Source organism: Crocodylus siamensis, chromosome 2 (genome assembly GCF_052110815.1).
Source record: "Crocodylus siamensis isolate JL-2025a chromosome 2, ASM5211081v1, whole genome shotgun sequence".
Classification (NCBI taxonomy): Eukaryota; Metazoa; Chordata; order Crocodylia; family Crocodylidae; genus Crocodylus; species Crocodylus siamensis.
The window spans coordinates 62,705,747-62,733,388 of NC_143396.1; the positions used below are offsets into that span (position 1 = coordinate 62,705,747).

The following is a 27,642-nucleotide window of genomic DNA, read 5'->3' on the forward strand; positions in this document are numbered from 1 at the left end:
GGGCTCCACAATTCAAAAAGGATGTGGAGAAGCTTGAGAGAGTCCAGAGGAGAGCCACGCGCATGATCACAGGTCAGGAAAACAGATCTTACGATGACAGGCTGAGAGACATGGGACTCTTTAGCCTGGAAAAGCGTAGGCTTGGGTGATCTGATGGCCACCTATAAGTTTATCAGGGGTGTTCACCTGGATCTGGGGGAACGTTTGTTCACCAGAGCGCCCCAAGGGATGACGAGGTCTAACGGTCACAAACTCCTGCAAGACCGTTTCAGGCTGGACATAAGGAAGAATTTCTTTACTGTCTGAGCCCCCAAGGTCCGGAACAGTCTGCCAGCGGAGGTGGTTCAAGCGCCTACATTGAACACCTTCAAGAGTAAATTGGATGCTTATCTTGCTGGGATCCTATGAGCCCAGCTGACTTCCTGCCCTTTGGGCAGGGGGCTGGACTCGATGATCTCCCGAGGTCCCTTCCAGCCCTGATGTCTATGAAATCTATGAAAATGAGGCCACAGAAGGTTTCCTCATTCTTCTTCAAAACAGTTCATAAATTTTAGATTGAATACTTCTCACTTCTATTTTAAGACTAGGAAATATATGTATATTGTGTGCTGCAGAAAAGTATTAAATGTTATTATGAAGAAACAGATAATCTTGTGAGAATAGGAAAAATTAATGATAAAATTATTATTTTGAAATAGAAGATGCAGGGCTGAGGGCATTTTTATTTAATACCTATTATTTTTTATCTCATTTAAGCTTACCCAGAAATGTACTGAACATTTTTAAAATGACTTCAGTCAGGAGGAGCAATAAATGTCATAAATAGAAGTAAACTACTGTATTCAATAAATGTTTAAAAAAGCCAAACAAAACCCATGTACAAGCAGCAATGATGTGTAAATTTCCTCTTGTTTGTTAATTGGTCTCCCTTCTGTCACAGTGTATCTACAAAACTAAACAGATGTGCAGGAGAAAATGGCCAGATATTATAAATTGTAAGGTGTAAGATTAAAGTCACAGGGTGAATTGCGAGGGCATAAATGTTTGCAACTAAATGTTTTGGTTTAGATTATTTTTATTTGTAATAAAGGGGCTGTTCATTTTCCATTTCTACACTGAGTTCTGAGTTTTGCATCCATTAGTCTTTTATATTGATAGAGCTTATATTGAGTCTCTATTTTTTGGTGGGAGGGAGGTTACATTAAACAGTTTCATGAATTCAGTGTTACAAACATGTATCATCCTACCTAAGTTTTTGTAGTTTCCTGATCTGAAGACAGATCAAGATGAGCCTTCAGGAAGGAAGTCTAATTTACATTAGACTGTGCTTCTTTCAGACACTTGTAGAGAAGAAACCTTTATAGGTAAGTGTGTATAATATGTAAGCTTTTCTTTGTTGAAAGTCATCACTAATGCACCTTTTTCTCTTCATATTTTACTAGTTGGTGGAGAGTCTGCAAAGGGTAAGCGCCCAAAGGAACCAGGGGAGAACAAAATTAAACCTCTCAACAAAAAAGTGAAGCCCAAAATCCCCAAATTAAAGGAGAAAGAATCCACTGACTCTTCTTCAAAGTCCCAATCCATAATGACACAAGTAATGGATAAAGGGCGCTTCCAAAAGCCAGCTGCTACTTTGAGTCTGTCTGCAGGACAAAATATAGAGCTGCGATGTAAAGGGAACAATATTAGATGGAGTTATCCTTCCTACTTAGACACCTTCAAAGACTCCAGGCTGAGGTAACTTATCTTTCACTTGAAATCTCTTTAGAATTTGCTCCCCTTCTGCAATTTAATTTCCATACCCAGAGCTGCTGCTAAGAACAGAGAGAGTGGGGTCAGAGGTTAGAATTAAGATGCATTGACAGTTGCATGAAGAAGCATCACACATTCTGCCCTAGTTGAGGGACGGGCAATTATTTCAGCTGGAGGGTCACTTAACAAGTTTTGGCAAGCTGTCCAGGGCTGCAAGGGTAGCCCCCGCCCCCTGGTCACCACCTTGGAACTGGAAGTCCTGCCCCCTAACCCCTCACCTCTGCCACTGGAGCTCCCTCCCCTTACCCCCGGAAGTAGTTATTTTGGCTAGGGGTTTTGCCATTTTGGAACAGGAAAAAAAACATATATATTTTTTCAAAATCAAACAACATACATTCATTTGATTTCAAATAATATTTTTGTCCTGATTTATATATGTGTTTGTGTAGATAGAGGTGATTGTAGAATAGCTTAAATTTAAGTTTTACTTTTGTATATTGTGGGGATATGGAGGAGTGTGGTGGGTTGGGTACAGTGTGGGCAGGGCTGTGTGAGTATGTGTGTATGTGGGGGAGGGTTATGAGTGTGTGTGTGTGTGTGTGTGGAGTTTGTAGGGGGTGGATAGGTGTGGAGGGTGCAGGTGGTTATGGGGTTTGTGAGGGGCTGTGTGTAGGAGGGAGGTTGGCAGGGAGGTGTTGTGGCATGTGTAGAGGGGGGGAAGGTGGCTGAGGAAAGTGTGGGAGGGGTAGAGTGTGCATGGGGCACTTGGGGGTGTATGTATGGTACTTGCGGTCTGTGGCAGGTGGAGACCCTTGGAGGTGCACAGTCCCAGCGAGCCTCAGGACTGCATGTGGCCGGGTCAACAGCGGAGAGAGTGGTGGTGCTGGCCCAGCTCTGTAGAGCTCCTACCGCCCCATCCAGGGCCCAGCCCCAGGGCACTGGCGCAGGCCGCATGCTCCTACTCACTCTTCCCCTCTGCCTGGAGCTGCTGCCACCACCACTTCCCCTTCCTGCCACCTCTGCCCTTCCTCAGCTATTTCCTTTCCCTTCCTTCCTGCTTGCTGCCACCCCTCTCCCCCAACACCTGCCTGCTGACCCAGATTTCACAGATTTAACCAGCACCTGTATCAGCACACCTATAAAGTTTATGTTACTTAACATAAGCTTCCATCTTACTGTAGACAAGTGGTTCTCAATCTGTTTACACTCACAGTGTGCCTTGGAAAATGCCAGCTCTTAGCTTTCACTAGTTTTTTGACTATGGAAAAATAATATAACGATTCTTCTGTTGCAAAGAATTCGGAAAGACCACAACCAGTCAGAATGATTTTGACATTATGGATTCTTATTTGAAATCTCTGTGTTTTACCTTGCAAATTGTGTAGGTTTTTACATCCTTAAACATGCTAATACTGTGTTAGTAACCTGTGACACCCTTAACAGCGTATGCTTAGCAATACAACCCCTTCCTACCATTGCCACTGTCACCAGCTGCCCTGAGGGGCTGAATGAGAGACTCCACAGTCAGTCATGATTCACTCTGTCCAGGCTGCACAGAAAGCCAGAATTAGCTGAGGACAGCAGTGTTGGCAGATGGGTTCCCTTTCTCCCTGCACCTGCTTCTGGGCTGGCAGGGAATACCTGGAGTGGCAGAACAGGGAGGATGGGCCACTTGCTGCTGCTTGTGTTGCTGTCCCCAACTGATCCTGGGTCACTACAGAGCAGGGCAGGAGTGGTTGTGGAACCTCCCATCCCTGGGTCAGCAGGGACAGCAGCTCTCAGGGGAGGTGGGGGAAGATGAGAGGGGACAGAGGGGAAAGGAGGGGGCTTGGGAAATCAACTTTCCTTCCTTGGGTGCTTAATAAAAAGTCCTATCCCAGACTGTTCTCTCCCAGTATTACCTGAACAGCAGTTTTAACTGAAAGGCGGGAGGGGTGGGGGGTTGATGTACATCCATGCTACTACAGCCTCTCTGGATCAGCCCCTGCCAATTTGCCTCCTAACTGGAATTACTCTGAATTTTTGGCTAACTACTTGGATTGAAAGGGTTAACAAAACACTGCCTCTGTGGCAACATACTAATGCCCCCATCATCTTGTCTTACCTAGGAAAACAGCAAGAACCTCTGTATAGATGTCTAGATTCTATATGTGCCCTTTATGCACCTCCACTTTAGCCTAAAAAGTGCTCGACAGTTCCTTAAGTGACCTAGATTTTTCCTATTGTACATGCTCAGAAGTGACCCAGAATGACTGCTAAGGCACCTGACTGCATACAGTCTGCTGTAAACCAATGTATTGAGAAAGTACAGAATGAACTTCAATTCTTCATAGCACCCAAAATCCTTAAAGAAAAAAAATGCACATTTAACTTTCTGCTGAGATTAGGCATGGCAGTAGCAGCACCCATCTGTTGCAAAAAGCGGTTTGTTTCTTTGGAGGCTCGCAAAAATCACAGACACACAGTCATCAGTCAGCACAAAAGGTTGTATTTGTTTGCAAACAAGGTCAGAGTGGGGCATTGATGCCCAAATCAGCTTCTGACAAACTAATTGTGTTTGCAAGCGGAATTTATCTTCTCTCTCCTGAGCACGTGTGCAGACACTGGAACTCTTACAGCTACTTCTGTTTCATACAAGCATGCATGTAGTTACATCATTACATACATCGCATGTATAGTATAATTAGCTACTTAAGTATGCAGGGCGGAGAGGTAAATATGCATCAGCTTATTAAGCATGCTCAGAAACTACAACAGTTCGCCAAAAGTTCATACCCCAAGGCCACAGTCAATTGAATTCCAGCTTCTGCAATCAGCATGAGAAAGACTAAGGCGGGTGAGGGGGAGAAAGGAGCCTTGGGCAGTATTTTTTTTTTTATTAGGTGCAAGATGCAAGCTGCGCATTTCTAACAATATTCCATTTCTAACAATATTCCCCCCTCAAGATGCTTTCTGCTCTCCATTCTTAACTAGTACTCTTAACATCTGCCTTACTACTCACTAGCCACTTTGGGGCTAAAGGAAAAGCCCTCCAAGGCCACCAGCCTCCAGCCTCTCCAAGTCCCCCACAGGCCCAGCAGTTGGTGAGATTGAAGTTATCTGCAATTCTTTCCATCATGTCAACATACAAATTTGCTTCTGGGGGAAACAGGGATATAGGGTGGTGGCTAGGGCTGCTCAATCCTGCCTCTTTTACCACATAGATAACAACAAAGCATATTAAGACTCCCGCCATATCCTCCCTCTCTTGAGATCAAATACAGCCTAAACTTTTTCTTTGTTACTTCCTTATTTGATTTTCTGGACTCTGATTAAGCCGTCTCAGGCACGCTTGGAGATCACCAGTAGGTTCACAGCTCCACCTGCTGGCTTCTTGTTCCGAGGACGACTCAGCTTCCGGAATGAGCTCATTCTGGGAGCTGATGTCCTCTGACGCTCGTGGATGTCATTTCACACGGGTATGGTGTATCCAACGGTCATGGCCAGCAATCTTTACAGCGGTGTGGGTTGTTAGAATTACCTGGAAAGGGCCACTCCACCTCTCAGTCAAAGGTTCCTTTTTCCACCGCTGCACCAAGACCCAGTCTCCCGGGCAGAGGTCATGTACCGGGACGTCTAAAGGCAGACGTTGAAAGGAGGCTGCATATCTGTGAAGAGAAGACAAGACAGACTGCAAAGCAATAATGTACATGTGAAGCTCGCTATTACCTAATTCAAAAATTACATTTTCTCGCATCCCAGGGGGTAAGACTGGAGGAGGCTTGCCAAACATAATTTCATATGGGGTTAATTTAATGCCCCGTCGGGGAGTGTTTCGGATGCAAGTAAGAGCTAACGGTAATGCTTGAGGCCACTTAAGGTGTGCTTCAATACAAATCTTGGTGAGTAGAGTTTTTAAGGTCCTATTTATGCGTTCCACTTGTCCTGAACTCTGTGGTCTCCATGGTGTGTGTAGTTTCCAAGTGATCTTGAGGGCTTGTGCGACCTCTTGAACTACTTTTCCCACAAAGTGTTGTCCTTGATCCGACTTGATGGATTCAGGCAGAGAATACCGGGGAATGATTTCCTGCAACAGATACTTCACTACTGTAGCCACAGTGGCAGTCCTGGTGGGCCATGCCTCGACCCAACCGGAGAGCTGGTCTACCATAACAAGTAAAAACTTATGATGTCTGGACCGTGGGAGCTCGGCAAAATCAATCTGCCATGCTTATCCAGGGTATGCTGCCCAGGGTCTATCTCCCATTGGCACAGGAGGTTTCATTCGAGGGTTTACTTTCTGACATGTGATGCACCTGGTAGCAATGCGCTGAGCTTCTACATATAGCCCTGGGGCTACTGCTTGGCGGATCATTAGATCACCCATAGCCAAGCCTCCCATGTGGGTACTTGCATGGAGCTGATGCAGCACCTCCCGAAGCAATGGCCTAGGTATCATGACTTTCCCTCCTGGTACTATCCACCACCCATGGGAGTTCTTTTCTGCGCAAGCCTCCTGTGCAAATTTATCTTCTTCAGGGGAATACTGCGGGACTAGATCCCGGACGTATGGCCATACAGCATGGGACAAGGCCTGCCTGGATACTTCCTCCGCCTCTCCTCCAATAAATGCGGCTTCCTTTGCTGCCGCATCAGCCCTTGCATTTCCAAGCTTATGCTTTTCCTCAGCAGCCTTCCCATGGGCCCGCACATGAATGACTGCTACCTCTTTAGGCTGGCGGAGTGCATCTAGCAGCTTGATAATCTGAGGGCCGTTAGCAATTCTATTCCCAGAAGCCGTAATGAAACCCCTTTCTTTCCACAATAGTCCGTGCGCATGAACCGTAGAAAAAGCATAGCGAGAATCAGTATATACATTAACCCGCCGGTCTGTCCCCAACTGTAATGATCGGGTGCTGACCATGAGCTCGGCAATGATTCCCTCCATACTACCTTATCCAAGGTTACCACTGCACATCCTGTTCGTCTTTTTCCATCGATGACAGAGCTGGAACTGTCTATGAAGTATTCAGCATCTGGGTTTTCAATTGGGTCCTCAGCAAGATCAGATTGGACCTGTGTGGTTTGATTCAGGACCTCAAGGCGGTCATGCGTTGGTCTCCCTGGTTCCGGCAGCAAGGTTGCAGGGTTCAAAGCTGTAGTATGTTTGAAAGTCCTGGATTAGAGAGCAAAAATATCTAATACCGTGATTGTCTGGAAGGGTTGAGAAACTTTCCTCCCTCAGTCCCTAGAATCTGGGGAACTCCATGTGGGGTGTGTACTTCCATGTCCGCACCCATGACTATCTTCTGGGCTTCTTCGACAACCACTGCTGTGGCTGCCACGGCCCGAAGACAGGCTGGCCACCCGAGCGCAACCGGATCTAGAACCTTTGAGTAATATCCCACGGGTCTCCAAGTTGGGCTTGATGGCTGCGTCAGAACCCCTGATGCAACCCCTCGATTCTCATGAACATACAGTCAATATGGCTTTTTATTATTTGGGATGGCCAGGGTAGGGGGCTGGGTTAATGCTGCCTTAAGCAAATCAAAGGTATGCTGCATTTCTTTAGTCCATTTCCATTCAGTGAGACTCTCCTTAGTCAGGGAGTCATACAGTGGTCTAGCCTTTCCACCATAATCTGGTATCCATAGTCGACAGAACCCAGTTAGCCCTAGGAATGCCCGCAGCTCCTTGGGTGACTTAGGTGAGGTTAGACCTTGGATTGCCTGTATGCAATCCGCACTCAGGGCTCTGACTTCTTTTGAGAGTTTATATCCCAAAAATGTAACTTGAGGCTGACATATTTGGGCTTTCTCTCTAGAGACTTTATATCCTTTTTCCCCTAGAGTGTTTAGCAGTGATCTGGTGGCTTCCTCGCAAAGTTGCAAATTTGGGCTTGCAACTAGCAGGTCATCCACATACTGGAGGAGAGTCACTGCGGGGTATGATCCCTTCCACTCCTCCAAGTCCTTCTAAAGGGCAAGTCCGAAAATATGGGGGGCTGCTATGAATCCTTGTGGGAGAACTGTCCACATGAGCTGGGCTTTACGGAAAGTATCTGGGTCCTCCCATTCAAAAGCAAACAATTTTTGACTCGCTCGGTGAAGGGGAATGGAGAAGAAAGCATCTTTCAAATCTAGCACTGAAAATATTTCAGCTTCCCCTGGTACTTGCGTCAAAATCGTGTGTGGGTTCGGGACTACAGGGTGGTCTGAAAGGACCTTCTTATTTACTGCTCGCAGTCTGTATGAGACCCCATCTCCCTTCAGCACTCCAAGAATGGGTATATTATATGGTGAGGACCCTTCCACTAGCCATCTGTACTTCTTGTATTTCTCTATTAACGGCTTGAGTCCGACTCTGGCCGCTTGGCTGAGTGGATACTGCTTTACCCGAACGGGCCCCTCCCCATCCTTGAGTATGATCCTTACTAGGGAGACCGACTTAGCTCGCGCAGGGGTTCCATCAGCCCATACCGAAGGGTCTACTCCAGTCATGTGATCTTCAGAACTTACTACAGGGCGTCGGTCCTCCAGCAGAGCCATCTGATAGTTCAAGCTCTGCTTGACAGGTAACTGGACCACCATCTGGTCGTCCCTGAAAAATATCTCAGCTTGCAGTTTTGTGAGTAGGTCCCGCCCAAGTAGTGCAATGGGGCAACTTGGAGAATATACAAAGGAGTGCTCAAGCAAATGGTCCCCCACTTGCACTTTGGTGAGGAGTGGCTTACAAACGGGGAGTCGGGATTGCGTTCCCTCAATCCCTTCCACAAGAACATGCTGCTCACTAGCTCTTGCACAGGGGGTGTTTTCTGGAATCATTGAAAATGTAGCCCCAGTATCCACCAAGGCTTCCAAGTTTTTGCCACCAACCCTAATGGTTACCATGGGATCTTCTCGGGCTCCAACCCGAAGGGTAGTGGTCTTAGATCCCTGTCCCCTTCATTCTGTGTCCTCACTCTTTTCCTCTGCCCGCATGAGGTGACCTCTTGGTTCACCCTCTCTCTTCTCCTTCAACTTTGGGCATTCCCTCTTCCAGTGTCCTTTCTCCCTGCAGTAAGCACAAACGTCTGCTCCCATTCTTTCTCCTTTCCCTTTCTGTATCCCAGCCTTTCCAGGGTTACCTCCAGTTATAGCAGCTGCCAGCGCTGCCATCTGTCGCTGAGCCTTTTTATCCTCCTTGCGCTCCTGTGCCTGCTCACGATTCCCATATACCTTACATATTTCCACCAGCTCTGAAATCGGTTTCCCAGGACCTCCCTAAGTTTTCTGTAGCTTCCTACGAATATCAGCAGCGGATTGACCAATAAACATAAGATTTACCATGCATTGATTATCTGGGGCTTCTGGATCGAGGTCCGAAAACCTGCGGAACGCCTCATACAGCCTCCCGAGGAAAGCTGAGGGATCCTCTTCTTTTCCCTGTCTCACTTCATACAATTTAGACAGATTAGTAACCCGAGGCACTGCCTTCCCCATTGCTTCCACTATAATTCCCAGATACCGTGCACTCAGCTCTCTTCCTTCTGCAGTATGATTATCCCATCTCGGTTCCTCAACAGAGCAGATATCACACAAGGTAAGACCAGCAGCTCCCTCAGCTTCTTCCGTGGCTGCTGCAATGCGCTCTACCGTCCCCAATACTAATCTCCTCTCCTCCGGGGTCAGGAGGGTTTGGAGCATCATCTGGACATCAGCCCACGTGGGTCAATGGGTTTGCCCAATGGATCGAAACAAGTCCCTCATCTTTTCAGGGTCTTCACGAAAAGAGGGGCTTTGATTCTTCCAGTTAAATAAATCTGAAGTACTAAATGGGATGTAGACAAAAGTTGCATTGCCCCCCTCTCCAATAACCTCTCGCATCGGGCAGTTCAGCACCGGCCGTGATTCTACAGTCTTGCACAAATAATAGGCCTTATTTCCTGATTCAGATGGGGCACTTGGCTGAGGCACACGCTCTGAATCATTAGGTATGCTTTGGTATGCCGGTGGTGGTTTCCCTGAGGGAGAGAGCGGTGATGCAGAGGGACTGGATCCTGAGGAGGTGTCTGATTCATTCTTGCTACTTGTTAGGGTGACAGGAGAATGAGCCTGGTACTCGGCTAATTCAGGATCCCTCCCCCCATCATCAGACTCAGGGAGTACAGGCAGTCCTCCTCGAGTCTTTCCTTTAACAACCATCACATGAGACTTTACTAAGCATTGCTTAATCCAAGGTGGCTAATTTTGAACCACTCCCAACCAACAATCTATATAAGGAAATTGATCCCAATGTCTATCCTGCATAACTATTTCATGGATAGCTATCACTTCTTTTACTACAAAGGATCCTTTCGGGGTCCAGTGGACCCCGAATGTTGGCCACTCGAGTTGACAAAACTTAATTAAATCATCCTTTTTCATCTTCACCCCATAATCTGCCTGCTTTGCAAATTTGCTAAAGTTACGTAAAACACAAGCCAAAGGAGTACCTGAGTTTTCTACACGGGAGCTACCCGCACCCATATTAATGCCCACAAAAGTGCGCCTAACGCACACCAAATACCAAAAGTTCCTAGTCACAGACCGTTCGCAAAAGTATGTCTTATGCACACCAAATACCGGGCCAAAAATCCCCCGGTACAAAACCAAATCGAACAAATCTTTGCCCCCGGATCCAGAAACCAAATTCGGCAAGGGAATTTGTATACTCACTCAGGTATCCTAGAGATCTCGGTCAGAATGCCGGAATGTGTGTCTGGCGTCCTCAGAAACCAAAAATTTTGCACAGGTAGCCTTTAATCTCCCGGGTACTCCGACTCACGTCTCAAGCCCCCTGGGCAAGCCCAAAACGGCGGCTCGGTGCGCACTCCCCGTGGCGGCAGGGACGATCTTGTCACTGGGTCTCGAGGTGATCCAAAGAACTCCTGCCTGGCTCGCCAGATTGTTGCAAAAAGCGGTTCGTTTCTTTGGAGGCTCGCAAAAATCACAGACACACAGTCATCAGTCAGCACAAAAGGTTGTATTTGTTTGCAAACAAGGTCAGAGTGGGGCATTGATGCCCAAATCAGCTTCTGACAAACTAATTGTGTTTGCAAGCGGAATTTATTTTCTCTCTCCTGAGCACATGTGCAGACACCGGAACTCTTACAGCTACTTCTGTTTCATACAAGCATACATGTAGTTACATCATTACATACATCGCATGTATAGTATAATTAGCTACTTAAGTATGCAGGGCGGAGAGGTAAATATGCATCAGCTTATTAAGCATGCTCAGAAACTACAACAGTTCGCCAAAAGTTCATACCCCAAGGCCACAGTCAATTGAATTCCAGCTTCTGCAATCAGCATGAGAAAGACTAAGGCGGGTGAGGGGGAGAAAGGAGCCTTGGGCAGTATTTTTTTTTTTATTAGGTGCAAGATGCAAGCTGCGCATTTCTAACAATATTCCATTTCTAACACATCTTTTGATTAATAGCCTAGTGATTAAGGCACTTATGTAGGAACTGGGATACCTAGGGTTTGAGCCCACATTTCTTACTTCCTAGGCAAGTTTCCTTACTGCATGACCAAGGGTATGGCCACTCAGGTTTTCTCCATGGGCCACTGAGCAGTGAAATTAAAGCATTTGGTGGTCTGAAGGAAAAGCAAACAAAGCTGCATCACATTGCTGACCCTCAGTGAGCTCCAAGATCCTCCTGGGAAACCCTGCCACCCAGTCAGTTAGGCTCCGGAGCAGTGAGAGACCCGCGGGTGAAGCCCGCTGCGCCCCTGCTCCCCCGAAGCCCCCCAGACACCCCCTCAGCAGCCGCGGAGCCCCCTGCCGACCCCCAGCACAGCCGGAGGTAAGCGGGCTCGTGGTGGGAAGAGGTTAACTTCTCGCTCCCTGGGAGAAGGCCGCTGCCTGATGCCAGGCCGGGTCAAGCCCCCGCCCAGGCCCCTACTTGGCCCAGCCCCCCAGGGAGCCCTGCGACCAGGCTGCGTAAACAGGCGCTCAAGTTAGCGTGGAGTTCGTGCAGGAGAGGGCGCGGGAGGGCACGAGACCCTACCTGCGACCCCCCCCCCAGAGTAGCCTACCAGAGGCATGACATGGATGGGCACGCACCGCACCCCTCGGGTCCCCTCGGGTTCTGCGGCCCCCCCATTGGACACCTCAGAGATGGCCACCCAGACGGAGCCCATGGTTCCGGGCTCCACGCAGATGGAGCCCCTGGCTCTTGGCTGCGTGGGCTGCCTGTCCCTTTTTCAGGCTCTGGGGCCCGGGAGCATGGCCACCTCCCCTTGCGGGGTCTGCTCCTTACTGGGGTCTCTGGCACGCCAGCTGGAGGAGCTCCAGGCCACAGTCCAGAGACTGCGTGCCATCAGGGACTGCGAGCAGGAGATAGACTCCTACTGCCAGGCTCTTCTCCCCCGGGAGCCGCAGGGTAGAGCACCGTCTCCCTCCACGACTAAGGAGGACTCTGGGACCTCCCGCTCTGCCCAGTCAGGGGCATGGACCAAGGTGGTCAAGGGCCCGAAGGCCTGCCGCACCAAGGCCCCTCCCTCGCCGGAGCTTAGCAACAGGTTCGCACCTCTTGCAGCCCCAGCAGAGCCTGCTCAGTTGCCAGCTCCCGCAGGCAACCTAGGCTCAACCACAGCTACTGGCCCCACTCTCCCCAAGTCAAAGCGAAAGGTGTTTGTTGTGGGAGACTCCATCCTGCGGGGCACTGAGAGGGCAATCTGCCGCCCTGACCCCTTATCCCGGGAAGTCTGCTGCTTCCCGGGGGCCCGCATCCGAGACATTGCGGAGAGGATCCCACAGCTCGTCCGACCCACAGACCACTACCCCATGCTCCTTATTCACGTGGGCACCAATGACGCATCTCGGAGCACCCCCAGCCAGGTCATGAGGCACTACAGGGAGTTGGGAGAGGGGCTTAGGGGTCTGGGAGCTCAGGTGGTGTTTTCGTCAATCCTCCCAGTCTCGGGCTGAGGAGCGAGAGGAGGATCCATGCAATGAACCAAAGACTGCGGAGCTGGTGTCATCGGGAAAGCTTTGGCTTCCATGACCACAGCCTGCTCTTTGGCGAGAGAGGCAGCAAGCTGCTGGGAAGAGATGGCCTCCACCTCTCTCCCCTAGGGAGGAGGCTCTTCTCAGCCAGGCTGGCTGATCTGCTCCACCGGGCTTTAAACTAAGCCTGCTGGGGGATGGGGGGACTACTGCCACTGCTGGCCTGCTGAGCGACCCTTGCAAAGCCAGCAGACCAAGGCACTTAAGGGAGCCCACCCGCAAGAGCCCCTAAGGGCACACTTGCCTGCCTGTACACTAATGCCAGGAGCCTGGGTAACAAGCAGGAGGAGCTTGTCCTCCTGCTCAGTGCAAAGAATTATGACGTCAGATATGTGGGGAGCCAGAGAAAAAGCAAGGGCAATGTTGGATCCCTGCTAAACCAGATGGGGCAACTGACAACTGATGCCCAGGAAAAAGCCAACCTATTAAATAGGTACTTTGCGTCAGTCTTTCATCAGTCCCATGGGACGCCCATGCCTGCTATGGGACAGGGAGATCCGGGTGATGGGGATCCCCTACCCTCCATAAATGCTGACCTCGTGAAGGAACATCTTGAGAAGCTGGATATCTTCAAGTCAGCCAGCCCTGACAATCTGCACCCCAGGGTACTCAAGGAGCTGGCGAGCGTCCTAGCCCAGCCCCTGGCACGGATCTTTGAAAACTCCTGGCGCTCTGGTGTAGTGCCCGAAGACTGGAAGAAGGCCAATGTGGTGCCGATCTTCAAGAAAGGGAGGAGAGTGGATCCGGCTAACTACAGGCCCATTAGCCTGACTTCTATCCTGGGGAAGATCTTAGAAAAGTTTCTTAAGGAGGCCATCCTTGATGGACTGGCCCAGGCTAACATTCTAAGGGATAGCCAGCACGGGTTTGTTGCAGGTAGGTCTTGTTTGACCAATCTCATTTCCCTCTATGACCAGGTGACCTGTCACCTGGACAAGGAGGAGAGGTTGATGTCATATATCTTGACTTCAAAAAAGCCTTTGATCTGGTATCCCATGATCACCTCTTGGCCAAACTGGCCAGTTGTGGCCTTGGCTCCACCACGATCCGCTGGCTGGGAAATTGGCTCCGTGGTTGGACCCAGAGGGTTGTAATTGATGGCAGCCACTCATCGTGGTGCCCTGTGACCAGTGGGGTCCCTCAAGGCTCTGTCCTGGGACCCATCCTGTTCAACATCTTCATTAATGATGTGGACATTGGAGTCAGGAGTGGACTGGCCAAGTTCGCCGATGACACCAAACTTTGGGGCAAAGCATCCACGCCAGAAGATAGGCGGGTGATCCAGGCTGACCTGGACAAGCTCAGCAAATGGGCGGACGAGAACATGATGGTGTTTAACACCAAAAAATGCAAGGTTCTCCACCTTGGGTGGAAAAACCTGCAGCATCCTTATAGGCTCGGCAGTGCTACGTTGGATAGCACTACAGAAGAAAGAGACTTGGGGGTTGTCATTGACCACAAGATGAACATGAGCCTGCAATGTGATCCCTGCAATGTGATGCTGTGGCTAATAAAGCGACCAAAATGCTGGCTTGCATCCATAGACGCTTCTCGAGCAAATCCCAGGACATCATTCTACCCTTGTACTCAGCCTTGGTGAGGCCGCAGCTGGAGTACTGCGTCCAGTTTTGGGCTCCACAATTCAAAAAGGATGTGGAGAAGCTTGAGAGAGTCCAGAGGAGAGCCACGCGCATGATCAGAGGTCAGGAAAACAGATCTTACGATGACAGGCTGAGAGCCATGGGACTCTTTAGCCTGGAAAAGCGTAGGCTCAGGGGTGATCTGATGGCCACCTATAAGTTTATCAGGGGTGACCACCAGGATCTGGGGGAACGTTTGTTCACCAGAGCGCCCAAAGAGATGACGAGGTCGAACGGTCACAAACTCCTGCAAGACCGTTTCAGGCTGGACATAAAGAAGAATTTCTTTACTGTCCGAGCCCCCAAGGTCTGGAACAGTCTGCCAGCGGAGGTGGTTCAAGCACCTACATTGAACTCCTTCAAGAGTAAATTGGATGCTTATCTTGCTGGGATCCTATGAGCCCAGCTGACTTCCTGCCCTTTGGGCAGGGGGCTGGACTCGATGATCTCCCGAGGTCCCTTCCAGCCCTGATGTCTATGAAATCTATGAAATCTCCCATAATCAAAAGACAAATCCAGAATGGGAGATAACTGGGTGGCAGGATTGCCCCCTGTGCCTGCCCTCCATGGTGGCAGGAACCTCTTTCCCCCTCCCCCAGGGCCCTGGATGAGCTTCCTGGGCAGTGAGCATCCCATGACCTGCTGTGGGGCCCCATTCACCTCCCCATCTGCTCTACTGGCCTCAATCTGCCCCCCTACTCCTCTTCCCCACATCCCTTCCCATCCACACATTTGCTGCTCAGCTGGGCGCTGCTCCACACATGGTTGTGCTGGGCTGAGTTCCAAGCTGCCTGCTGGCTCTGGCTGCTTGTCTCCATCAGTGCACCCTCCCATCCCATGTTTGAGAGGGCTAAGACCCCTTAGACCCAGTCTTCCAAGTCCCATGGAAGAGCCCAGGAGCAGAATCTGAGGACTGCAAAGGAAGGACTTGGTGTAGCAGGCCTGGTGGAAGAAACCTTGGAGTCTGCACTGAGAGCTAGATAAGTATTCCAAACTTTCTGGTTTATGTTTTGCAAGCCCTACTGGAGGGTGAGACTAACCGCAGATGCAACATAGGTTTTGGGTTTTTTTAGTTGAACCAGACATGCATGGTTTTGGTTCCTTTTCTCTTGACTGTAGGGGAGACCACTGATAGGGGTGCCTGAGGACCCCAAATTTTAGGTGTTGTTTGTTCATAAAATGAAAGAGACTAGGGACATAAGCCCAGAAGCCTACAGCATCAACGTTTGCTGAGACAGAGGAGAGGCAGACTCAATACTTTGGAAGATGAGATCCATGGCTGCAGAGACCTGCACAGGGGTCACAATGGGACCAAGGGAGCTGAGGTTGCAAGAATGTGACTGAAGCTGAGCTGAGCACTGGCCAGTGGATCTCCAGCTGAAAGGCTCAGCCAGAGTAAAAGTGGAATGAGGCTAGAGGGGCCATGACCCAGACAAGGTCCACTACCTAAAGCCCTCTGTCCTCAAGACAGCATTCCTTGTCCATTCATTACATCAAGGTATGGCAGGAAAGGTCACAAGGGATGGAAGACCCTAGAAAGGAATGAGAGAGACTAGCAGGGAGAGGCCCAGAAAGGTGAATACATCATTCTGACACCCAAAGGCAACATAAGCATGTTGCACCTTGTCAGCTGCGGGGCTGACAGTATGTGATGCACTCCTGTGGCTGGTAGCCCTTCAGTTTATGGAGCTCCTAGCTACAGGGGAGCACTTGGCTACACATTCAATTAATGGAATGATTAGAACAAGTTACAAAGCTATTATACATTGTTTTGTGGAATAACTTTGTAGCTTTATACTTGCTTTATCACACTGTAAGTTGTGACCCAGCTATACACTGAAGCAATTAAAGGTGTGTTTACATGGTTAATCATGCCTTACTGTAAGGTGTAGAGGGGACCTTAGTGATTCCAGTATTTTCTTTTGCAATTGAAGCTATAGCAGATTTTGTCCACCGGGTGGCACATTTCAGCTGTAATACCAGTAAGTCCTTCACCAAGCCTGTTAAAGAACAACAAAAGACTAGCATAACATAAAGGCTCTTAATCTTCAGCACAGACTTAGCCAGACCTCATTTTTTCCTCAGGTGCGAAAAGCTGCATGCATAATTTGGATTGGTCAGCTTAAAAAAAACAAAACAAAATTTTCCTCCCCTCCCCCCACCAACACATGCATAAAATCTGTGGATGTGACACTAAGGCAAGGAGAAGAAAATGTCACTGTGTGTAGCCTGGTTTCTGGACCATCATGGATACATCACTCTTACACTTCTGTGATATGGTACAGACATACCCATGTGTGGATACAAGCCATTGGGGTGCAAAAGGGAAGATCACTCTTCACAAATTTTAGGGGGAAGTGAGGGGGAGGGCTAAAACCCTATTTCAGTGTTTTAGTTTGTCTGATTGACTTGGTTCCTTTCTTCCAAAAAGGAAACTTTTTCCTTTTGCAGTGATGGGGATAGGATCATATAAAAAAGCATATCGCTAAGAATAAATTGTGGTAAAATTATGGTAATCAATGGGGGGAAAAGTGTGTGTGGAGGGAGTAATAGAATGTATTGACTAATTTCTATTAATTTTTTTGTTTTGTATAGTTTTTGGGGGATGAGACTTGAACGGATGAGAAGCTCTTCTTCCTTGAGAAGAGCACTGGGTTCATTTACAAAACCCCCCCCACCAACTTTATTATATCCAAAACATGGCAGAAAAACAAACCTGAGGAAAGGCACCTGATATCCAAAAACGTGTCCAACAGGTCTCTCAACTATACACTCAGTCCAGTAAAAGATATCACAAAAAAATCTTTGCCCCTAGAAAAATGAACTCATTTTCATGCTTCTAACAGGTGAAGTTAAGTCAATTTCAGTAGCTGACCAATTTCAGAGAGGAACTGAATGTGTTGTTTTGCTCTCCTCTTCGTGGGAAATACTTTTATGCTTACATTAAAAGTTTTATTTAGAAGTGTTTGACCTTTTATTTTAAAACTAATACACGTTCCGCTTTATTTTTCACTGTAAAGTTTGGCTTTTAGAATCAAGTGTATACATCCATAGTTGAAAAATTGAGACATGCCTGCTGACTGTGTATTTTAAAACAGCAGATTAGTTGGACCTAGTTTATGGATGTTTAAATTCTAGAATTACTTCCTCTTGCAGAAGTCTTGTATTGTGCTGTCCCAGTCTGATTAATGTGGTAGAGAACTGTGTGAGCATAAGCTAAAAATATGTTAAGGTAATGCACAATTTCTCTTAGAACATCTACTGCAATTTTCCCACGTTGGTTTTTTTTTTTCTAGGATGTTAGAAGGCAGTTAAACTGTTTTACAGAGTGTGAATTTCTCCACCTGTGTTTCAGAGTCCAGGTGCATATATAGTGAACTAGCACAATGGAAAGTATGTCAAGGTTAACTGTACTAATTGATCACCGATTTAAAAAAAAAAAGCAGTTTGAGGATGGAAAATGTTATTTATGTCAAGAAATATAATTTGAAAAATATCTAGGACCTATGTGTATACATGCAGTGTACATATGTAGCAAAATGTGCATTAAGGCTTATTTGTATTAAATCTGCTGCCCCAAGTTTTGTTTTACAACAAATCGTTTTATAATGGACTATTCTATAGTAGGTCAGAACAGGAGAAACGGTGGATATTATTAATACACAGCAAAAAAATCATATACTCCAGTACATGATTTATAGATGTTTCAGAAGTAAAGGGATATTTTCTGATGGGGAATAATGATTAGCGATGATATTTTTTAAGGGATGATTTTAAGAGCAATTATTAATGAGGTGCAAAAATGTGTGCAAAAAGGAAGAAATCAGAAGTGATTTGCACTAAATGATAACTTTTCAGTAGGTCTCTTAATCTTTGGAGATAACATTGAATGAATGAATTAATACTAATGAACCATTTTGGTGCATTACTTTTTTCTAAGGTTGTCAGGACAAATGGGGAAACAGTAAGAGCAGGCTACCCACAACATTAAAAATGATGTCCTGTAGTTAAAACAAGAACCAGAATATAGACAGCAGGGCTGGATATGGCCATCGATGCCTGACCATGTCTTAACTTGGGCTGAACCAGTGATCCTATTTTGGAGAAAGCCAGGATAGCAGCTACATTTCTACATTGTGACCAGCTAGGGCAATTTTTTGTAAATACATCACATACTGCCATTAAATAATTTCAGTCACAAAGTAAAAATAACTATACACATACCAAATGCAATAAAAGACTAAAGACCTTAAGCATACTTCTACTTATTCCATCAAAGCTTATTTCAGCAGTTTTGGGGGGGGGTGGGTTGTTTGGTTGTTGTTTGTCAGTGAAATTGGAGGGTTTCTTTAGGGATCAGAAAATAAGCATTTATCCATCCAGACTTTCTGCAGCTTGCTCTGTGATGTTATTCCATTTGAAATGCTTTTAAGATGAACAACACCTTCTCTTGGATGCAAATTTAGGTACAGTGGCCATGTCTACATGAGATGCTGACTTTTTTATTTCAGAATTTACCAAACTTTAGCAGTAGTGGAAATATCCAAAATTGTAAACACTTCTGGTTTCCTAGTGCACAAATGTTTCTTTTTTTAACTTCTGTTATGAGGAGTTCTCATTATAGCATATTTACTAGATCCTACACAACATTTGTAAGACAGCAAAAAAATCAGATCCATTATCGTTATGAAAAAGTGTTTTTCTAATTACAAACTTTTCCTTCTTAAAAATCACCTCTTCCTTTTGATGCCTTATCGAGACTGCAGTCTGTACCTTATCATGCGGGTGGTTTAAGTGCCTGATAAGAATGGAGTGGAGCCCAAATGTCTGGCTCTTATCCCCACCCGCCTTTTGTATTTTCTGTGGGTGGGTACAGTGTGTTTTTGCTAAATTTAATTGAGCACAAAACCAGATGTGCTTCTCCCTCAGAGCTCCTTATTGTGTACAGAAAGGAAATATAACTCAGCATCTTCAGAGCATAAGCTCGCCCAAAAAACCTGTTGTGTTAAAAAGCCGTTGTATCAGCTCAGATACTACAGTAATGTCCTCAAGACCTAAGAAAATGTCAGGTTTCCTCCAGTGACTCGATTTCAGTAAACACCGGTCTGAAAGAGCATGGATTTCCTTCAAGATTCTTGCTTCATTAGAAGGAAACTACCCACGGCACAAAACATCAAATGAAACATGCCTTGCCTTGGCAATAGAAGCTTGACCTGTCAGCACATCTCTTCTGTTACTATAATCAGCACCATCCACAATGCACCCATTAGAATCTATGGATCCTGTTCTTCTTTCCCAAAATGTGATAGATCTGATCCAATGCACCAGATAGCCTCCTGGTAATTACATGGGTGAAACAAAACAGCAACTATGCACCAGAGCGAACTCTCACAGAAAAAATATGAAGCACAGACTGGGCGCCTCTGCACGTGTGCCCGCATTAGCACAGTCCTAGTGCTGCATGGGACATTTTCTATCCTACTGTGTAGTAGTAGTGTTATCACAGTTTGTGCCTGCTGCAGCTACGTCACCGTAACATCTCATGTAGACGTGCCCACACACACATAGATAATTCAGTATGAGCACACTTTCACAGCACAACCACTCCCTTTCTGACCTCACTATCTTCATGCTCAAGGGAAATCTACCAAGCACTGTTAAAAAGTGAACTTGGGAACCAAAATTCATAGGCTGAACGTCTACCTGATTCCTGAATTTCTTCCTATGTATAAAAGTTATTAATAAACCTACTCTCTCTTGGTCTCCCAGTAATCAGCTTCTTCTCTTCTGTTAATTGTTTATCTACTACCCTTCGAATTTCCCTCCACCTTCCCCTCTAATTGCCTTAATCTCTGCTCCTAACATTTGCTTCCTTCTTCAGAGCTGATGAAGAATGCCATGCATTCTAAAGTTTGTCTCATTTTAGTCCAATAAAAAATATCACCTCTCAAAAAATCCTTGCCTCACATAATTCCCGGACCATCACTCCAACAGTACCACCTTCAAGATTCTTGGTAGCTACAGAAAATTGTAGGAAGCAGCACTTCCCAGGAGATTTGCAGCACCTTGCAGGATTAACTTTTAGATGTCAGAGTGTGGATGGTTGCATATGCCTTCACTTACAAAAGTAAATTTATTGCTCTAAACCATGGGTTCTCAACCTCTCTACTTCTAGAGACTTTTTTTTTTTTATGGTTTTGCAACACAAATTTTAGATTTCTCCAGAGAATAATCACTCTCTTATAGCATTCTGTTTTTCAGAAAGTTTTTTCCAGCTTGCTTAAACACTAGATCATCTTTCTGAGGTGCTTCACTAAGATATATTTTCCATTATCTAGTTTGAAACTTCTGGAGCAGATTACGTTTCTGATTCTGCTGCTTTTGGCAATTGTCCCATTTCTCTACAAGACAGGCTGGCTTCAAGAATCATTATTAAGAGTTTATTAGAAGTTGAATGGTAATTCTTTGGACTTTTCACCGGTGTCCTAAAGGTTCAGCTGGCAAAATGACTGACAGTTTTGGTTGACTATTGGTGCCAACCTCTTGTGCGTTCAAAAAGTAATGAAGTAACCCCATAAAATAATGAAATTTGTTTTTGAAAATAAAGCGTGCACACATTTTAGATTCTTCATTTTGTCTGTTTTTTTGGTCTTTGAGTGCAGTCATACTTGCACTTCATAGACACACAGGTTAAAAACTTGGTTTTTTTTCCTTTTTTACCTCTTTTTATAAATGTAACCTGACATTTTAGCATAATCATGTAATTCCAGGACTGCGGTTTAGGGGAAAACACCAGCAATCACAAGAGCCATAATTAAATTGCAGGAGAAGGCAACACCAGTCCTGCTACTCAGCAGATATTCACAGACTTTTATTTCTATTTTATTGTTTTTGGAGACGGTGTTTTCTTGCGGTGCCATTTCTGCAAATACCCTTGAAAATTAACTTTCCTTTGCCCAACTTTCTGTGCAATTTATCATTTAAAAATGTTCATAGTCTGTATCATGCAAGTTGCTGCCTTCCAAAATGGTTAAGTATAAAATTAGGATCCCTTTGAAGTTACTGGGAATTGTGCCACTGAATTCAGTAGAAACAAAATTTTAAGCATGTTTGGCGGCTTTTTTTTAAATAAGCATCAACATCATCAGAGTCAGGATAGTATGAAATTTAGGCTGGGTTCCAGTACTGAATTATAGCACCCATCTAATGTAAAATAGGGATATTTTCCCTGATTACTTTCATGGAATGTCATTAGTTCCTTTGGGAAGCATTAATTGGTACTAAGGGGGTTTTTGGATGTGGAAATGAGGGGGTAATCTTACTTATTAAAATAACTGCACAGTGGAGACATCCCATTAATTGGCAATGATCTATGGTGGACTATGATCCTTTACTGACAGACATTATTAAAATGTACCATGAGTTCACTTGCTGTCCTTGAACCCCTTAACAGAAACCCCTAGCCTCCCAGCATGCTTTTCAGCCCTGGGCCGTGCTGTGCTGTGCTGTGGTGTCTACTCCGAAGAGCAGGGCTGGGCTGGCCCCGCCCCTCTGCTCTGTCGCTAGAGTATGGGTGGGGGCGTGGCCAGATGTGGGCCTGGCATGGACCCCTGAGAAAAAGGGAGGGGGCTTATTTACCTCCCCCCTACTGGGGCACCACAGCTGGGGTCTGCCTGGCTGGGGTGTAGCAGCCTCTGTCAGGCATTCTCCCCCTCACTGCTTGAGCTGCGGCAGGGGGTATGGTCAGCCCCCACCATCCAGAGCCTGAAGGAAACGGAGATCGGGAGGGGGATTTAATTTCCCCCGGTCCCCTATCCCACTGGCAACCGGGGTCTGCCTCACCAGGACGGAGCAACCCGCGCCAGGCATTTCCCCCCACTCCCCACTCCAGCAGCAGGAATGGGAGCATAGCTAGTGTTGGCTGGCATGGCCTCGCCATCTACCGCCTCACCCATGGCTGGGGCTGGGCCTGTGGGGTTGGGCCAGGCCAGCCTGTGGGTGCTGCTGAGGGTAGAGGGCAAGGCTGCCGTGGAGCCGCAGGCATCTGGGAAGTGGCCAGCTTGAGCACGGTCATGGGGGCGGGGCCCTTCCCAGCTGGCTGCAGCTCTGTGACAGCTGGTGGCACAAGCCCAGCCCAGCAGCCACCCACCACAGCCCCTTGCCCTGTGTAGCACCCGATGGCTGCAATCACTCTACAAGCTGCATGCTGGCCAGGCTGGGGACAGTTCTGCCTCTTTTTCCTCCAGCTGCCCCTGCCACCCCTGCCCCTGCCCTTGCTATGCTATTCTGGGTGGGTGGGTTGGATCTTGAGCCCATCAGCTTCTGCCCAGTGTTTGGAGCTCCAGCTCCGGTTCCTGGACACCTTCCACCTGCTCTGCCTAATTAGTGCAATGAGCAGCCCCTGTGGGTGGGCAAAGCAGGTGGAAGACATTCAGGAGTGGGAGCTGGATCTCCATGTGCTGGACGGAAGCTGCTCAGCTCAAGCTTCCACCCATGCAGTGCAGCAGGAGCAGAAACTGCAGCTAGAGGTGAGGGTAGCAGAACAGTTCTGCGGGCACCAGCCAGCATGCAGCTTCCTTTTGCCTCCAGTGACTCCTTCTCCTCCCACTCCGGCTGCTGCTGCACCACTCCAGGCAGCAGAGGGGGCAGGAGGAGGGAAAGCTTGAGCCCAGCGGCTTCTGCCCAGCACACAGAACTCTGGGCTCCAGTTCCTGGAGCCACTGCAGGCATTTCTGGAATCAAAAGTGAATGTCTATTCACTTGCAAATCGGTTCAGTCTACGTAGGTTAGACTAACTTGCAAAGATTGATTCAGTTCAGACTCTGGCTTTTTGAATGTCTTTCCCTAGCCTTGGAGAAGTGGCATGGTAGCTAATGAGAAATGAAGCAAGCTGTGCATTTTCATAGACCCAAGCAATTTAAACAGAGCACTAAGTAGAGCTCACCAGCAAATGTCTATAATGGAAGAAATGTTTTCTGATTTGACACCATCAAAAATAATCTTGATATTTGCTGCCAAAGACATAGATTGGCAGGTGCTTCAGGACAGCAGGTAGATACAGATGGCTGAGAATACCTTTTTGGCTCTAATCAGCTATGGAATAATATTAGTGCCGCTTTGCTAACAAATTTTGCAGAGATCAGCATCATGGTTGATGACATTCTTTGGTACAGCCTCTGAGATGACATGGTGGAAGTTGTGGTAAACCAAAATTACAACTTTATCTATCTAGTAGAAACAGCCAGGGAATAAATTCAGAATTAAAGATGAAATTATGATTTATTGCCATACGGTACAGAAGACGTGCGGGACATAGGTCATGAAAATGTAGGTCGTTCAAGTATTACAAACTGAATCCTTCAAATTTAAGTGATGGAGCAGTTGCCCATAGAGAAAAACAACCAGTTTAGAAACAAAATAGGGTTCGTAATGGTTTGACAACATTTCTTTCATGCTTCTGCCAACAAATTCCGCAAGTGACTAATGGGAAAAGATGCAGCAGCAATGTGGTTAATTCTGTGATCCAGGCATTATGCACACCAATGAGCTGGTGACCAACAATGTAGTCTTAAAATCCTATGGTATGAACAAAGAGTTGACCAGAGGATATCATTTCAGTGCCTGCATTAACTGTCCTCTTCTTTATGTCTAGGCAAGCAGTTTGAACTTGTACTTGTTCTCCTTCCCCTTCTTTTCCCACCCTTTTCTCCATTTGTCACTTTTAATCTGAATTTAAAATTACAGCAACCAAAATAGTGAAATGCATAACTAATACATTTTAATTAATTCTTTTCTATATTTGTTTGTTTGTATAGTATAGCCTCATTACATTCTGAATCGTCTAAGGCAGGAACTGTCTCTCTCTCTATGGGTAGAAAGAGACATCAGCAAATTGAAGCAGATCAGCTGTGGTGGGCTAAGTCCTGCCACAACTGATCCACTTCATTAGGCAAGTTTCATGTTGCCCCTTGTCCTGCATCAGGCATCAGCTGCAATAAAGCAGCACAATTTATTACTACCTTTTGTCACACCACTGGTCTATTTGCTCAGCATTTGTGCTGCCATAAAAATGGTTATGGTTGGCACAAATATGATGTTAGGTGATGCTTCTTTCTACTCTGGATAATGGCCAACTCAAGGGGACCTAATCCTAATTGGGTCCTCTGCATGCCACCTTATTAATTTTTTTGTTATTGCTTTTGTTGCTACGACAATTATCTATAATATATAGATGAGGTAAGTTGGATAGTTACAATTGGAATTGAGAATTGCTACCACAGAAAGCAGCTCTTGTGAAATGTATACAAAGCTTCCTTTATCTTTAAAATCTCTCTCTCATCAGATTATTGGCATGGCATTATAAGCATGGACTATTAATTCTTATGCCTCCGTGTCCTTAATGCATAAGCACTCAGGATGAATTCCTCACAGAAAGAGCTAAAATGCCATGTAGTAACCATGCCTAAAAGGTTCTCTAAGGCTGCGCTGTGGTTTAAAGCACGCTTTCTTTTGTATGGCAGTTAATGCACTTTGTATCAGAGAACTGTTGTACAAAGAGAGGGTAGATTTATTTGAGACACTGAAGAGAAATGGGGATAGCTGGTTCTGCAAGGGTTGTTTGTGTGCCAGTTTTCACTACTCATTCTGGAAACAGGACTGTCCATCAGGTAAATGGACAGACTGTTGTTGCAAACTGGAAGCTGGCCTTCAAAGCCAGGCATTCTACTACCACCCAGTAAACTTTTTTTCATTGCAGTACTGTTAAACCAAATCAGACTTCAAACAGGTACAAAGACAGTCCCTGCACCTTGGGTCCTAATCCTGTAAACACGTGAACAGCACATGAACAGCGTTCTTCACATAAGAACCCAATAGGGCTACTCATCTCTGTAACTTTCTACAAAATCAGGGCAGGATTTTGATGCAGTTGCTCAAGAGAAAATGTTGCATACAGTCAGTTTGAGAATCAAGGAGACCATCAAAAAAAGAAGTGCAAATAGAATATGTGTAAACAAATACACCTATATATGTCTCTGCTTTTTCTTTGTTCTCTTTAGCATTAAGCAGCTTGACAGATACGGTCAACTGATCCTTGTGAATTCCACTGCAGCTGACACTGGTGAATATAGCTGCTGGCTTCAGCTGTGTCATGGAGATAACTGCAAAAAGGATGAATCTAAAACAGGCTCGACATACATCTTTTTCACAGGTAATGGGATCACTGAGGTTATAAACTTAAATGTTTGGATTATCTGGCTAAAAGGCAAAGAGTAGCAAATCCATTTCCATTTTTCGCCATCTGCATCCATTTCCTTTTTCTCTAACTGTATTAACCATTGCCCCTTGTATGTACCAAGGGAGACATTATTGGTGGAGTGAGCAGGAAATTAATCAAATAATTAATAACATGATTTATGAGCCTACTTCTCTTTGACTTACTCTAAATATGTATTCTAAAGGATGTCGCAGGCAATGGACAGTAAATAGCTTTGAAAATTCTAAGCAAAAGAGCTTAATTTTAGAATCTTAAATGAAATCATGAAACAGTGTTATAGTCTGTCCCTCTTACTTTAGTTTTGTATATAATTTTGAAAAAATGAACATGTTGAGGAAAACAGATCTTGTCAAGGCTTATTTTCACTGAACTACCTATATTAAATTTGAAAAGTACAGTCCAATTCCCTCTGAGTTCAGTGGGACCAAGATTTCATTCAGGTTGTTTTGCAATCCTGTATGTTAAACTTAGGCAACTTATATTATATTTATATATTATTCTGCAAAGCTTGAGGGTCCAACACTAATCTTTTTATATTAATAATTTGGATGCAAATCACAAAGCAGTCTAGCATTGATTGGTCAGTATGCTGTTGGTGGTTAAATGTGTAGTTAATTTATTCTTCTAATAGGAAACTTTGCTGCCTGATAGAGCTTAAGCAGCCATGTCTGGCAAATGTTTTAGTGTTGCAGTATAAGATGACTAATAAAGGTTGTTTGTGATAAGCTTCAGAAGTTGGAGCCAGGAAATTGTTCCAAGGCTGTTTTTGATAAATGGCTTCTACATAATCATGTTACTTCCTTTTTCAGGGTTTGAATGAGATAAGCCATATACCAAATAAACATGCATGTTCAGAATAGGGGTATAAGAATTGTGCTTGTAAACCATATGTTAACATATTGGGGTAGTGCTTATGATGATTGAAAGCAATATAAAGATTGAATTATTCAAAGTTTGGAATCATTACAATTAATTATTTTGCAGTCTCTATATATATCTCTGTATCTATAGCTATAACTACTAGGGTGTGCAAAATGGGCCATATTCAATTCAGATTTGGCCTGAACTAGGGACAGCGATTTGATTCATCGATTCAGATCACTGTCCCTGATTCGATTCAGCCTAATCCAAATATGAAGATGCGATGCTGATTCGGTCATGGACACAACTTTAAATGTTTTTTCTACATACGTCGAGGTACCAGGCATGGCTTGTGAACTCTGTGACGGTGGGGCAGATGGAGCATTGCACAGAAGCATGGCGGGGCACCCCCACATGCTCAGCAGCAAACCTGAAAGTGGATGGAAGTACTTCTGGTCTGCTTCCAGAAGACGCAGGGGCCCCCCCCTGCACCTCCTGGCTCAGCGACTGGCCACCGAGTGACCCCAGGTACCACCCCCCAGACCCAGGAGGCACCACTTGCTGAGCTGGGAAGGGGCATATGGGCAGGAGCCCGGCACGCTCCCCGGCGGAACCAGAAGTGGCCCAGAAGTGCTTCTGGTCCACTTCTGGGTCTACTGCTGAACACACTGGGGACCCCTGCCATGGTCCTGTGGGACACTGCATCTGCCCCACCATCTCAGTTTTCATGAACTACCTGGTACCTTGAGATATTTAGAAAAAACATTTAAAGCTGTGTCTATGTCTGAATTGTTGAATCTTTCCAAATCTCTCCAAATCGATTCAGAGGGTTCTGATTAGATTCAGAGAGATTAAAGAGTCCTCTGATTTGATTTGGATTCGGAGATTTTCCCACCAAATTGGGCCACATCTCTGCCAAATAGCCCTAATATCTACCAATGCTTAGATATTTCCAAAGAACCCATTGCCATAAGTAGCAGTATTTTTCTATTTCCATCCCTGCCCCCCTGCGTGTGAGAAGTTAACTAAGCCTGACTAACTCTTTAGAACTTTGAATTGCAAACCTGCATCATATCTAAAGCAGATCCCAAAAATTACTGA

General features: G+C 46.0%; 1 protein-coding gene across 1 annotated transcript in view; it reads left to right on the plus strand.

The window, feature by feature from the left end:
- PDGFRL (platelet derived growth factor receptor like) overlaps window positions 1–27,642 on the plus strand; it is a 51,027-nt gene that overhangs the window by 17,543 nt on the left and 5,842 nt on the right. The window contains exons 2-3 of the mRNA XM_090036022.1: window positions 1,443–1,737; window positions 25,463–25,614. Coding sequence (XP_089892148.1) covers window positions 1,443–1,737; window positions 25,463–25,614 — 447 coding nt within the window. The remainder of the gene's footprint in view (window positions 1–1,442; window positions 1,738–25,462; window positions 25,615–27,642) is intronic.